This window comes from Hydra vulgaris, chromosome 04 (assembly GCF_038396675.1).
Source record: "Hydra vulgaris chromosome 04, alternate assembly HydraT2T_AEP".
NCBI lineage: Eukaryota > Metazoa > Cnidaria > Hydrozoa > Anthoathecata > Hydridae > Hydra > Hydra vulgaris.
Window position 1 is genome coordinate 45,085,895 of NC_088923.1, and position 16,569 is coordinate 45,102,463.

Genomic DNA, 16,569 nt, shown 5'->3' on the forward strand with positions numbered 1-16,569 from the left:
TAGAACAGCAAAAGGCATAGTAATATGGTTTTTGATTTATACAACTTAGCGCCCAGCTTCTTTTTTGATCTACAATTCTTCACCCAAAATAGAAGTGAAAGAATCAGCCAATAAGAACAAATTTTACTGTGCTGAAAAAGTATATGACACCAAAAGTATATGAAAAAGTATATAAAATTATGTATAGTTTTTATGATACATTACATTTTACTTAGAAAATCCTTTTTTTATTAAAAATTGGGTATATCATCATTTTAATCTTGCTGAGCCTTCATGTTTACTATAATTCGTGTTAATTCATTACATTTAGAACAATTTGCTGAGTCATCACATTTAAAATAGTTTTAAATAGTAATAGATATATTCTCTTACCCTAGTGATTAGGTAGTCACTTTGTTTTTTGTTTTTATTTTAGGAAACATTATTAAGTTTCTTGTCCTCATTTATAATGACTGGTAATCGTGTTGTTGAACTGATAGAATTTACGAATAATTTTTCTATAGAAGATGGTTCAAAAACATTTGCTGCATTTGCTTACGTTAATGATATGTTTTTAAAGGTTGGTAAATACAGCAAAGATTTTAAAATTGTTTTATAAGACTCTTTTATTTATTTATTTGTTATAAGGTTTGAATGGTTAGTTTAATTAGTATGATTTGTTATGATTTTTTTCTTTAATATTGTTTCAAGACTTTTAATAAGTTTTTTGATTCTCAGAAAAGAAGGGAAATGATAAGTGATTTAGAAAAGACTATAATTGATGAAGGTATAACATTTATGTTTATGTTTTTTAATTTGCATTTTCTGAATCTTTTTGCTTAACTAAAACTAAAAATCACTAAAGTTATGTATAAATTAAAAGTTGTAATAATCAAGTATTTTAAATAAATTGATTTTAATCAAAATTAAATCTTAAAAATGTAAAATAAATTTTTTGTGGTCTCACATTTCTTCATACTGTTTTTAATATCTCTCTTTTTTTTATTTAATTTTTCTTTATATATTTGTCTATGTATTGTAAGTTATTTTTTTTTTTTTTTTTTTTTTTTTTTTTTTTTTGTTTAATTAATATTTTATTTAATCAGATCATAAATTTTTAATTTTTTTTTTCTCCTAGATAAAACACTTACATTAGCAATTCTAAAAGAAAAACTGACCAAGGATCACCACGATGTTAGTTTTATTTTTATTATTGTATTTTAACACTTAATAATAAAACTAATAATCCAGATGTAAGTTCTTTTATTTATTGTATAATATTACTTAATTACTTGATTTTTTTTTTTTAAGTAGAAAAGTTTAAATAGAAAGTTTGTAAACTTAACGTAGCTATAAATTAAAAAAAAATTATTTAATTTTTGATCCACCCTCAAAAAATTTTTTATCCAGTGTTTAAAAAAAATGTCTAAGTTTTTTATTCTCATGATTCGCCTGAGAGTCTCAGATTTTTAATTTTATTATAAACTCAGCCACCAAGGATCATGATTTTTTGAACATTGTCATTTTAAATTAGTAAGAACATTAATTTTTTTGATATTTAAACCGTTTCTTCAAATCACCACCAAATTTATAGGTTTACAACCATGAATATGAGTCATGCCAGATAATGTTTTGTTGACCAAGATAGTAATCTTTAAAAAGAAAAAGAGATGTAACCTTTTAACAAAGTGACTCAAGCATGTCAGGCAAAGCTGGTACAACTATATTTACTTTTTTTGACCTTGTTTAAAAGAGAAAGGACATAAATAGTAGGACCAGCCTATATATAATTTCATCATTCCATACATAGCAGATGAGCTTTTTTTATGTTGTCGTGAGTTTAGTGTATACCATCACAGACAATCTTTCATAATATCATGGCTCGCAATTAAAACATAATATCCATTACACATTGCAACAAAATTATTTAGCAAATAAAGCTCCAAAACATTTTTTTTTTGATGTTTTTCTTTGCCTATGTAATAGTGTTTTATCTTTAACAACAGTTTCCCAGTCAACCTTTGAAAAGTAGATACGACAATAGGGTCAAAAGAAGAAGTACAAGATAAAATGTTTATAGAGATCATTGCATGATCAGAACCACCTAAAAGAGAACAAGAAAAAACTGAACACAAGCTAGGGTCAGAGGCTGAACACAAATCAAGGAGGGAAGGTTAAAACTGTTAAGTGGTTAGAACTGCCTAGAAAATGAAAAAATAATATATAACTTTATGTGCATGGCCAAACATGTGGCTTTTAGAGTCTTTGTAAATCAAAGGGTAGTAGTTAATAACTCTGAGATCTGAAGTTGAAACAACTGAATGTTAACTAATCTCACAAAGAGCAAGTAAGTTTGATAAATTTTGCAAGAGGTAAGATTCAACAGGTAAAAAGTTAATTCCAAGATCAAAAATATTTGAAAAAGATAGATAAAAAAAAATAGGCAATGGTAATGATTTATTACTTGATTCAATAATAGATAATGAATGGCACCCTAAGCAATGAGCTATACAGTTGCCTCATTCCTTCTAGGTAACATCAAGTCATGGGTTTACAAAAAAAGTTATTCGATGAATGTCATGTATAAAATAATAATTACCTGGTTTGAAAATCAGAAAAAAGCCACCTTTTCAAAATTTCAACAAAAGGTGACACGTTTATTGCAGTGGATTTAAATAAAGTTCTATAATAAATTCAAAATTCACAACTCAACAATATTATCTCAAAAAATTTAATTTACAGTTTACTTTTTGATTGTCAATATGGATTCAGATCCACTTGATCTGTTTTTCTCTTTTTAACTTTTGTAACAGAAATGTCCTAGAATCTTGAATGTTATCTCTCTTCTATGATGGCTTGCAGTGGCTGGTGATGCTTGTAGTGGCTGGTGATAGCTTGCAGTGGCTGGTGATAGCTTGCAGTGGCTGGTGATGCTTGCAGTGGCTGGTGATAGCTTGCAGTGCTGTGATTGTGATTTTTTCTCAAACATTAATGCTTTGGAATTCTTTTTCTTTGCACTCTTTGTTTACTTTTATCATAAATGCTTGATCTTCTTTTGGAGTAGATTTGTTCTTTGTTACTGAAATTCTTTAGCCCTGGGAGTTTTTTAAGAAAAATATAATTAAGGGAAATTGTTGCAAATTACAATTGACTAAAATATCGAGGGTATACTGCCGGAACGCATTAAGTCATTTTTTATTGTTTTAAGATAATGGCAGTTTAATGAAAAAAAATTTTTTTATGCAATAGTCTATATTTCCATTGTATATTTGAGAATGATTAATAACTTAGTATTATATAGAATATCAGGTCTGGTGCGTTTTGGAAGTGATAAAGCATATAATAATGAGTGTTTATGTTGACTTAACTCAAAACCAACAAAAAATGACTTAGTGCATTCTGGCAGTATACCCTCGATATATTATTAGTATACATGTATATATATATATATATATATATATATATATATATATATATATATATATATATATATATATATATATGTGTGTGTGTGTGTGTGTGTGTGTTATTATTATTATTATTATTATTATTATTATTATTATTATTATTATTATTATTATTATTATTATTATTATTATTATTTTATAAACATCAATAAATACTAATTTCTCTCAATACTAAATTTATATTTCAAAAGAAATTTTCGCTGGATTGTTGTGACCAGCATCTTCAACTTAATAGTTTTTTATGAATGAAATTTACTGCTATATTTATGGTTTTGTGTAATGTGTAAAAATACTCTTTAGCTGAAAACGCTGGTTACAACAATCAAGCAAAAAATAAATTTTCTTTTAAAAAATAAATTTAGTCTTGAGAGAAATTTGTATTTATTGATTTTTATAATTGATGTTTATAAAATAATAGTTTACATACTCTCATACATGATGTCTACATTAAATAAATTATATATATATATATATATATATATATATATATATATATATATATCTATATCTATATAAGAGCAATTCCAAGACCGTCACAGTGTGACAACCGTCTTTTTTTTGTCTTAAGCTTTCAATATTTTAATATCAAATTAGATATAAAAAGAATTTTTTTTGATATTTAGTTAGCTCATAATAGGTGCTACAAAAAACAAGAAAAAAATTTGGGAGGATATATTAGCCTTTCATTCATTCAAGAAAATATAAAACATCACAGCGTGACCAAAATTTTCTCATTGTTTTTTAATTTTTAGATCAACACTGCAATTCAGCTAATATAGATGAATTGAATTATTAACTTGGCATTAAACAAAAAGTTTAGACATTACTCTTACAAGTTATAATGCTAAATAACATTTTTTAAATCAAATTTCAAACAGGCGCACCTTTAATTAACTAGTGGTAAACATCACTACGTGACGTCACAGGGTTACCATTTGGATAATTATAAACCAGGTAAATGGGCTGTTTTTAATAAATTTAAAACTAAGTACAGAGGTATTAGACAAATACACAATTACATCTTCATAAAAATAGTTCTTTCATAGTAATCTTCAGAACATGCCCATACTATATTAGTGTCAAATCGCGTCCATATTATATTGCTGTCATATATACAATTTTTTGAAGTTTTTTGGTGATTTTATCTTTTAAGACTTAAGTTGTTTCACTAAATACATGGCACTTAAATAGGGTCGCATTTCTATTTTCCCAATTATTGTTTTGAATTAGGTGCACTGCAAATATTCCTGGTTTTGCTGGTGCTTTTGTAAATAACTCATCAACTTTAAATTTTTTCATTGTATTTATAATGTCTTCCATAGAAACAAAATATACATTGAAATTAGTGTCATTTTTAACAGCTTCATGAAAAATTATGTCATCAGTTATTATAAATTTTCTCTGGATTACTTTTTGCATTGCTATTCTTTGTAATGGTCCCACCAATAGCATCTACTGGTCCTTTCCCATGTGAAGCAGCAAAAAAGTTCCAGAATAATTTTAAATCGGCTGTTCTTCCAACCAGGGTATTGCTGATGCAATTTTTAAATTGACTACTCCACCCGTCTTTCCAAACCTGTAGTATTTTAACACTTGATTGAATATGGTTTAATAATAAATTATAAACAAATACAAGAATACATCTTTTGAATGGCTAAAATCATCTGAAACTATGACAGCTGATGAGCATGAATTTTGGTACCAAAATACAGCAGTAAACATAGTAAATTGCTTCTTGTGCCAATGTGCTGACTGCACTTCATTTTGCCACAAAGTTGAAAAATTTTCAGCAAAATCCACTTTAAGAACAGCTGTATCTGGATTACTTTGAGGTTGGATCTTATGATCATGATATGTCTTTGATTGTCTCTGTTTAATAAAAAATGCCAAAGAAATAAAAGTAAAGATTTTGATAAGGTGCTGTAAAGACTCTTCCTTTTTTTCAATTTTTTTATTATATTCTTTCACATTATCTTCTGCAACTTTTTCCTATTGGTACTATGTAATGCATTGATTCTTGTCAATTTCATTCAAAACATATAGATTATGAAACTTTGTAGCATCTTTGCATGTTGTACACATATTATTATAAAAAATGTCTTTTTCACTATCACATACAATGCTAAGAGGAAATTCATGTGAATACAGTTGAAAATTTGAACCAAATTTGTGCAAGACTTCAAGGATAAGAATTATATTTTGATGTCATTCACAACAACAAATGTTTCTTAAGATTAAACTAGACAAAAGCACATGTGGTGGGCATAAACTAGCAAATTTTGATTTTCCAACTGATTCTTCAGGATAATCGCCTTTAAAAACAGCATAGGCTTCATTAGCATACATATACTAATGACGTTTTTGCACAGTTTCCTTCTTGTTCTTTAATCTCACCACAATGGTGTCTCTTTTACCAGGTGTTTGATGGGATATATCATCATGTTAGTAAAAATCAAGAACCAATTTTACAGATTAAGCATCTAATGCATTTTCACTAAGTATTTTTTCTGGGCTAGGGATTTCATTCATTTTTGTTAAAAGTTTTGGTACAACTTTAGCCCTCTTTCTGGGTGATTTTGGTACCCTAATTGTCACAGCATGACAATAGTGGTAATAACATTTGATTAAAATAAATGGTTTCCTGAATTTGTCCAGCAATAAGTATGTTTATAATAAGTAACAATGATTAGTGCAGCTAAAAACCTTTTGCAATGAGCAAGACAGTTTTTTGAATTTTTTATAGGTTCAATTAAACTTCGGCAATTAAAAATGAAATAAATTATCGCAAAATGTCTATTTTTACCTGTTTCAGCCCATATTATTTTTTATAATAGCAGCATACTATACCAAGCTATATATTTTCTAAAAGAGGAGAAGTAGAGCTTTCTACTGATGTATAGTATTATGTATATTGGATTGGTTTTTTTCATTTTTTGTGAGACGGTTGTGGAATTGCTCATATATAGATTTTCTGATAGGTCTTTAATAGCAAGACACTAAATGAAAAAAAAAGTGTAAAAAGTTTGATAAGTGATTTTCTACAAATTATTGTTCTATTCTTTTAAAAACATTGAGCATCTATTTTTTAAAATACATATATTTTATATATTTTTATATATTTATTTTTTTATATACTATGGATAAAATACTTTCATTATTTAAAAAAAATTATTTTTATCAGAAGTTTTAAAAAAAGGTTTTTTTAGGAGATTTCTTTTTCATTTTTTATTAACATTTTCCTATTCATAATTTTTAACCATGCAAACTTTCATTAATTGCATCAACTTCTAGATACCAAACAGAATTAAAATTAACATTTTAAAATACCAAACAGATTAAAATATTTTAAATACCAAAAGTAGAAGGAAGATTTTAAATTATGAAACATTAAAGATTTACCAACTGCAGATTGTGTCAATAGCAGATAAGTTGGATTCATATTTTTTAAAATATTTACCGAATAATTCTGTATGCAATACTAAAGTACAACAAAAAAGCAAAAATATTTTTTCCCAAGGTACCGTGGTGTGACGTAAGAAAGTCCTAGTTTTCGTTATCTCAATTTATAAGAGCGAATTAATACTAATAAATAATGAATTTGAATTCTTGCTTTTTGATAATATTGTAGAACAATAAATAAATTTTCAGTTTTAACCTATTTTGGGCGTGAATACATTCAAAAAAGTCTTAACTTATGCTGTAATGTAGTTTGAGGTGATGACAAAAAGAAAGTAATATAATTTTGATTGGAATAAAAGAAAGTCCTAGTAAGTAAAAAGAAAGTCCTGATGTTTAGTATTATTTCTTGAATATTAAAATAACTAATACACTAAAGACATTTTTCTGGCAGAGATTTATTAATTCTACACATAATATAAAATTAAAAATTCCTTTCCATTCTATGTATATTTTTACTTAGTTTTAGACTTTTTAGCTGCTTTTTCTTGTTTTTCTTTCAAATTTTCTAGCCGAATTCACTTTCTTTCCTGTTTTTCGGACTCTTTTTCAGCTTTTTTTCTCTTTCTTTCTTGCTTTTTATCAATTCTCTGTCTTTCTACTTCTTCTTTAGCTCTCTTTTTCTTGTCTAAACTAGCAATATATTCGTCAGATTTAATGACTGATGAAACTTTTGTTGCTTGTTTTGGTACTTTTTTACTCTGAAATTCTTCTGGACTAACAAATATTGACTCGAAAACATTGTCATTTGCTTGCAATGGTCCTTGAACTGGTGCTAAAGCTGTCTCATTATATTCAATTGTTGATTCTTGTTGTGTTAAGTTCTCATTAATTACTAGAATTTCCTCTAATAGCATTTCTAGAACCATGTTCTTTTCTCAAGTTGTGGGATCAACACCCTCTATTTTGTCCATTTTCTTCTGCCAGTAATAAAATAAGGTTTCTTGTTCTATTGCACCTGTCCAATACATAAGATTACGTTGGGTTCTAAAAGATTTTAATTGGCTATGTGTCATATCAGTTTCTATATCATATTTGGCTTTATCGATTGGACTTAACAGTTCAGCTATAACTGGAGTTTCAGCGGATTCTATGAGATTCCTTTGAATTTCATTTTCTTGTACATTTAATGGAACTTTTGTAAGATCCAAATTTTCTAGTAAAAAAGGACACAAACCGCAGCATTTAAATCCATTTGGTATTAAAGTTGGATTTTCCTGTGTTTTAGCAATTGCAGTCTGGAGCAGTGGCGCAAATGTCCTTTTTGGTTGAGCAACTCCAAGGTTTTGCATTCTCCATTCTGTAACTATGTCGGTCCAAATATCTTTTGCAATATGAAAGCAAAATGGGTGCAATTAGGTGGCAAATAAATGATGACAATACCATTTTCTCTGCAAAATTGTCCCAAATCTAAGGTCAAATGTGATTTGTGGCCATCTATGAAAAGAATTATTGGCAATAGGACATTATTTTTCCTTAAAAAAATCAATAAAAGGTTCAGATACATAATCTTAAAATGTTTGGGATATCTGGTAACCTTTGGCTGATTTACCCATAACCGAATCTTGAGAAAAGTCAGCTGCAATTAATGGTGGAATTCGCCTTTCATATGGATACAAAACCAAAGATGATGCAATTAGATTACTTGCATTTACTGTTATCATAACTGAGAAACTTTCTTTATCACTATTTGCAGTGATGTTATACAATTGTTTGTTTTTTTGTCCAATTGCATTTTTAATAGATGGACACAGATCAAAAGATGACTTATCAAGATTCCAAATTCGATAGGGATCCTCAAACACAGACACTAAATCATTTTTATCCATATACTTTGTTATTTTTTGGAACCACGTTTTAATATCTTGTTTGGAAACAAGTGTTCTATGTTTTGGAAGTTTCTGAGCCTTTCGAATCGAAAGTGTTGAATGTCTTGAAAAATTGCGTGCCCAGCGAGTGCTAATTACTTTTTGGTCAAGATTCATTTTATGTGCTAAAATAGATGCACCCTTAAGAAGAAGTTTCTTTGTGACTGGCATACCATCATTGGCCATATAAATTAGCCAATTTTTAATTTTAACCTCTCCATTTTTATTAAAAATTGTTGGACGCCCTATTTGACTCTTAGCTCGACCTTGAGTTTGTTGAGCAAGGGTTGTATTAGGTATTTTATAAAATTTAGATGCTGCATATATTGTCATAGTCTTCTTTTTTATTTCATCCATATCCTGTTGTGAATATGGCTTGTAAGATCTTTTTGGGCCTAAAACAAAAAATTAAATTATTATTGTAAGGCTAAGACTTTCTTTTGTATACGGTAAAAAAAAAGAGGAAAAAAGAAAGTTACATCAAATTTTTTGTAAAAATATTAATTTTTATGTGTAAATCGATCATTTTAACATGCAAATTCCAAACTTACCACGTTCATGTTCCATTATTGATCAAAATAGTTTTTTAACAACAAGATTTTTACCATAAAAGAACTAACTCTTCACCATACAACCTCCACCAATCCAGTCAATTTTTTTATGGAAAGTTTTTTCAAAAGCATTTACTTGAAATGACAAAAAGTGTTTTCTCAAAATATTTATTTTATGATATACAAAATTTATCATTTGTTGCATTAGGGCTTTTTTACAGCATACGACTTTGTTAGGTCGCACCACGGTGTCTACATTATTTTTAGTTGTGTAATTTAAAGAGTGTATAAGTATGTAAAAACATTTTATTTTTATGAATGCAGTCTGATTTTGAATAAAAATATTATATTAGAATAAAGTTCAAAGCTTTTTAATATTGTTTGAAGCTAAATAAACAGCAACTTGAAGTATTTAATTTTTTTGAAAATATATTTAGATATTGTGCATTCATAAACTTTACACCGATACAATTGTTCAAGGATCATTGCTATTTTCTACTGTTACAGAGGTTCTTTTTTCTTTTTTTGAACATTTTTTAAAATTATTTAATTTTTATTTGTATCTTTTTTTTTAATTTTAGAGTTTTATAAATTTTTTTTATCTAATAATTACTTTGCAAACTATATATATATATATATATTTTTCTAAACATCTTTGCTTCCAACAAGGCTGCAAGAAACCACTAATTAAAGTTGGAAGTTACTGGAAGAGAAAAGATGAAGATTATAGAGCGAGATAATGATTGAATAAGAGTTTTTGGAGCACTTAGGAACAGTCACAGAAAAAGAATGAGATTTAATTGAATGAGGAGTAACACAAGAATGAATTTTAGTAGATGGCACAAGAGTTGCTAGCTCTTTAGAGCAGTGCCCATTATAGTATTTGTAAAAAAGAGAGAGAGAAGCAGCATTACGACAATGTGATAATGGTTGGAGGTTGACTGCAAGAGCATGTCCAACTATGTTTACAATGCGTTTTTGCACCTTGTCTAAAAAAGAAAAAGCATCATTAGAAGATCCGCCCCAGATATGGCAAAAGTATTCCATACAAAGCTAGATTTGAGATTTATAGAGATAGAGAATAGAATCTGAAGTAAGAAAGTGTCGAGCTCGATAAAGAGATGCAACTTTAGCAGATGCTAATTTTGCAACTGATTTGATATATGGTTTCCAAGAAAGATCGGAAGTAAGAGTTTATTCTAGAAGATGAAGAGTAGATGACTCGTCGAGTGCATCACCATTCATAAATATAGGAAGATCTAAATTATTGCGATAATTAAATTATTGCGATCAACATTAACTGAAAAATATTGAATTTTATCTGTATTGAAGTTCACCAGCCACTGTGAGCCCCATGTTGTAGCAGAAGTAAGATTTTTTTCGAGTTAAATGCCCCCTCCAAGCAATCAGAGAGTGTTGGTTTCTTATCATAACAATAATTAATGGTAGTATCATCAGCAAACAATGCCATCTTAGATGTGAGAATATCTGGAAGATCATTAATATAAATTAAATAGAGTATAGGGCTAAGGATAGAACCTTGAGGAACCCCTGAAGTTACAGAATAAGAAGGAGTGCTGTCCATCGAGGACAACTTTTATACTACGATTGGAAAGGAAGGATTCATTAATCTTAAAAATGTTGCCAGATACACCATAAGAAGAAAGCTTACGGAAAAGATCAGCATGCCAAACTCCAGAATTTTTGAAGATAAGGATAACAGATGCCGCTTTCTAGTTGGCTGGAAAGCAAGACTCTGATAAGCACTTGTTGAATAGTTTTGAGAGTATAGATGACAGCTCTGGAGAACGCTTCTGCAAGACAATAACAGGTATGTTGTCCGGACCACAAGCTGTAGAAGAGTCTAGGCAGGAAATCACTTTAGATACAGAAGCTGGAGTGATACGAATGTCAAGCAATGGATCAACCTGTTTGTTGGCTATATCAGGTAGAACGCAATTAGTGGAATCAAGAGATGGTATTGATGAAAAGTTTTTAGCAAACAATTCAGCTTTGTCTTTAGGTGATGTGGCAAAGTCTGAACCATACAAGAGAGGTGGAATTAAAGATTTGCCCTTATTATTAATACTATTAAAGATTCTCCAAAAGTCACGAGAGTCTAATTTTTGAGATAAGATATAGAATAGATCATGCTTTGATGTTACGCTGGCTATTCAAGTGAATAAATGGATATATAATACACATATATGTATATATTTGTATATAGTGTGTGTATGTATTTGTATGTATCTATTGCACTTTTCTATGGATATAAATAACCCCTAGATAACATTAGATAAAACAAGTGTCTAGGGGATACAAATATCCACTAGGCACTTGCGTGATCTAATGTTACAATACATTAAATAAATATTTTTAATGTATAAAAAAATAAATATATTTATTTGTTAAAAAGTTTGCTTATCTTTCCGTATTATTATCACTAAAATTAATTTCTTTTATCAACAATAATATGAATATTTTTTTTTTTTGTTCGTATTATTAATTTATATTAATGAAAAAGGATTTTTGTTTAGAGAGTTGTATTTTTCATGGATGTTTTTTATGAGTGCCTTTCATCACTTGACTTGCTTGGTGATGCATGTTTGGACAAGGTTAATATTAGATTTATTTTGTAAATTTCTGATTTTTTGTTTAATTTGAAAGTTTAAATTTTTTTATTAAGTTCTTCAGCTTTTCTACTTATATTGTAAAGCTGTACTAATTCATATATCTTGTATATATATATATATATATATATATACAGGGTTGGAAACTAAGTTTTTGCCGACTTACGAGAATCACGAAACATACAACAAGAAATTTATTAATCATCCTCTCTAAGGAATTCGAAATAGTTACCATCACTCTCAATACATCTTCGCCATCTGTCCGGCAGCTTGGCAATGCCAGTTGCAAAAAATTCAGGGGGCTTTGCATTGAACATCCTGCATAATTTCGGCAGAAATTATGCAGGATGTTATTAAGAAATTATGCAGCAGAAAATTTTCCCCTTCAAAGCCGATTTCATGGGTGAAAATAAATAAAAATCTGACAGTGCCACTCTTTCCACAAATTTCCACTCTTTTAGCTTTCTCTGTCAAAATTCATTGATGCAATCAAAAAAACGCAAAATAATACCCTTGGCAATAATTCCTATAAAACAAAAATAATCATTTTTTTATTTTCACAATAAATAAATACCTGAATATTATTTATTTTCATTTATGAAGTGCAATTATAAAGTAAGAATCTTCTATGAATACATAGAAACACAAAAGATTTACTTCTCTCACATAAACACATAGATATAACAAATTATATTAAATTAAACTCAGCAAAAACTTAGTTTCCAACCCTGTATATATATATATATATATATATATATATATATATATATATATATATATATATATATATATATATATATATATATATATATATATATATATATATATATATCTTATACTGCTGATTTATATTTATTTTTGCGTATATTAAATTTACCTTTGCTGACTTCTTTTTCAAACCTAAATTCATACATTTTTTTTCAAAAAGATGAGAAGACAAAGAATATTTTTTAAAAGACAAAAACTTGTTTTTTTCTATTATAGTTAATTCAACCCAAGTTCTCAGTCACACTCAATCCTCAGGTCAATCCTAAATAAGATGTCAGATTGTCTAAATGTTCTTTTATTTATTTATTTTTGAGAGATGTTCAGAAAAAAAAATTTAGAATTTTAAAAACTAAACCTTCTAGATTTGAAGCAAATATGTTTAAATTTACTCACAAAAAAATTTGAGTCCTCAAAGCTCATGTTATGCAAAAAAAAAAAAAAGACCAAAAACAGCCTACTTTAAGTGTCTTGAGGGCATTGCTAGCACAAATATTTTTGATAATTTTTTTTTCTTTCTCAAAAAACAGTATATTTTACATTTACAAATCGGCTAAAAAATGTTTATTATGTGGTGCAGCTTTGTTTTTATAACCTTTTCAACAATTAAATTCAAACATTAGGTTTATAGTATAATTTGCAAATGTATATATTCAAAATTAGAAAAGAATTACTTATTTTATGTATTTTTAATACCTTTACCAAACAAAAGAATATGTTTTTTCAACTTATAACTATAACTTTAGTTATTTTAGAAGTAGTGATATGAATACACAAATTAGGATATGTGTTGTATATATCATTTAACATATAAAACTATATAAAACATAACAAATATTTAAATAATATATTAAGTATTTTTCCAGCATTTATAATATATGCAAATATAAAATTCTTGGTTATTTAAGTTAATGACAATTACTAAACTTGTAAATATAGTAAATATACTTGCAAATATACTTGTGATAAATATGTAAAAATGTGATAATACTTGTAAATAATTGTAAATAATTGTGATAATACTTGTAAATTTATTGATAAATAGACTTTTTATTACTAAATATGACTTGTAAATATTGTGATAAATATGTATGAAAGAAAGAGTGTGAGTTTAAGAACAAATTTAAGTTATGATCTAATTAAAAAAAAAAATTGTTTAATATTAAAGCTGCTAAACCAGAAATTTCAGGTAGTTTCTAGTTTTACAAAACTTGTACAACTTAATGTATATTATATATTTAAGAGAGAAAGTGGTCTAAATTATTTCATTAAAATATAATAAACAAAAAGCAAAAATGCATTTAGAAATTCAACTTCTAACAAGAATGGATATTCTACAACATCAAGCATACCTGCAATCTAAACTGCCTAAAACCACCAAAAAAATCAATTTAGCTGCATACTTGTAAAAACACTACTGGTAAAAATTAAATTGTAACTGTGTTTTTAGTAAGGTTAAAAAACCCTGAATAAAAGCAGGGTTTGAAGTTATTAGTGACACTGAACTATTCAAAAGTCTTATAAAACTAGTCGAGCAGTATTCTGATTTGAAAAAAGAATCCTTTAATTTAATTTAAAAAATTTAACAAATGATTTGTTAAATTTTTTAAATTTTTTTGATTTGAAGATTTGATGCATTTGGAAGACCAGGAAGGAGAAAGAAAGTTTATTCTTGGGACAGAAGATAAGAAATTTAGCATTAAGGTAAAACTTTACAATTAAAAATATTAGATTATATTTTCCTTATAAAACATTTCGTTTAATATTAGTTTAATTTATTAATATTATTTTATGCTTATATATAGCAAAGAGTAACAGAAAGAAAAATAGAACGAAGGAAGAGCGATCAAAAAAATCTAAATATGAAATTGAACTCAGCTCTGATTTGAATTTTGATTCATCCTATGATTCTGATTTTGAGCCTTGTAACATTTATCAAAAAGAACCATATCAATCTAACTGTACAGTAACTGCAGAAATTTCAATAGATGTGTATGCCGGGAATGTTGCCCTTATATGTTAGGTGTTGTTTCACCAAATGTTTTGCAGAAACTCACAAGTGCTTTTTTAACTAAAGCTGGTGTTGAGCTTACAGATATACATTGCAATAAATCAACAGCCTTTAGAAAAATGAATTTGGCAAATAAAAATATGTCAACTTTAACAAAAAAGGATGTAAAAAATGCAATAGAAGCTTCTTCTTATCCACGAAATACACATTTTGATGGAAAAACTCTTTATAAAATTAATGCAGAAAAAAGGTTAAGATTGACAAGCTGGCAGTTCTTGTGAACATTGAGGGTGAAACACACCTACTAAGTGTTCCTCCTTTAACTTCCTCTTCTGGTGAGGATCAATACACAAGTGTTGGTGAGGATCAATACACAAGTGTACTCAACTTGTTTCTCCGCCCAGCGGCTTTGTTCATCAAGGTTGGTGTTTCGGAGTTATAGAGTTGAGAAAGGGTTATAACCACAAGTAGCCTCCTCATCTGTAGTGGCCTTCTCAGCCTAGGGGAGGTGAATTACAAAAAAAAAAAAAAAAAAAAAAATTGTTATGAATGTACTAAAGGAATATAAACTTAATCAAAAGTAGAAGGTCTTTGTTTTTACACAACTGCAAGCAATGCCAGGATCAAAAAAAGGTTCAATCGTAAAGATATCCAGCAGTTTGAATAAATATTTTCTAAAATTAGCATGTAGGCATCACATAACAGAATTAATTAAATGAGTTGAATACAGGACCAGAAATCTATTGTTTCAAAAATTTAAGAGCCTATTTGAACATCCTAATTTTAGTTACACTCCAAGTGATCTGTGCAAGTTTAATTGGAAGGAGGAATGCAAATCAAGCGTAGCGTCAAACAGGAGTTGATGCTGTGCTTGATTCGTTTTACAAGTATACTTGGTACTTGGACTTAACTATGATTCCACTAGGTCTATTAGATGATGATTTGCCTATGCATGAAAAACAAAAAATTGCAGCTGCAATTCTTTCATTTAAAAAGCCTAAGGCTGCACACTTTAAAAATGAAAACAAAGAAAAGCAAGGCATTAGAGAAGAGATAGAAAAAAATGCTAGCACTGAGTAAGATCCACCAAGCTTAGCCCCTGTGGTAGATGAGTTTTCTTACCTTATGTTTAGTTTTAGTGGTTTAACAGGAGAAAGAATAAAAGACTGGCTTTCACTCCCACCGCAATACTGGCATACACAGTCATCGTTTAAAATTTTCGAAAATTTTGCCAATAGCCTTATTGTCAATGACCATTCTGAAAAAGCAGTCGGCATCATGCAGCAATGTGTTCATTATTACAACAGCGAAGAGGAAAAACAAAATAGATTGATATCAGTTGACAAAGTTTGCTCTGCTTTCAAGACTTCTGGGAAAAGCTCCACCAGTCTTACCAAAAAAAGATTATCTGATAGTCTTCCTCCTTAACTAAGAAACAAAACGCAAACAAAAGAGTATTTTATTTTATTCTGAAATATTGCAAATAGCAATAATAAAATAAGTAATTCTATTCTTAGTTTGAATATATACTTTGGTTGTTAGAGAAGTTCATAGAACTTCATCTGTAAAGATACAATGAGACCGGAAATAATTAAATAATGCATACATTTGCAAACTGTATTATGAGTCTAAATAACAATATTTGAATTTAATTGTATAAAAAGTTATGAGGGCGACGACGCAGCAACATTAAACGGTTTTTGGCTGACTTAAAATGTAAATTATACTGTTTTTTAAGAAAGAAAAAAAAACATAATTTTTTAATCAAAAATACAGATATATATCTAAGCTTTAAGAAAAAACAAAGGAAGCTCCATAATGCACATGGAATCGTCGCTTGCT

General features: G+C 28.1%; 1 protein-coding gene across 1 annotated transcript in view; it reads left to right on the forward strand.

Moving 5' to 3' along the window:
• Positions 1-16,569, forward strand: part of LOC101236816 (gamma-tubulin complex component 5) — a 105,227-nt gene that overhangs the window by 52,972 nt on the left and 35,686 nt on the right. The window contains exons 12-16 of the mRNA XM_065796432.1: positions 416-559; positions 718-766; positions 1,118-1,173; positions 9,759-9,830; positions 11,859-11,936. Coding sequence (XP_065652504.1) covers positions 416-559; positions 718-766; positions 1,118-1,173; positions 9,759-9,830; positions 11,859-11,936 — 399 coding nt within the window. The remainder of the gene's footprint in view (positions 1-415; positions 560-717; positions 767-1,117; positions 1,174-9,758; positions 9,831-11,858; positions 11,937-16,569) is intronic.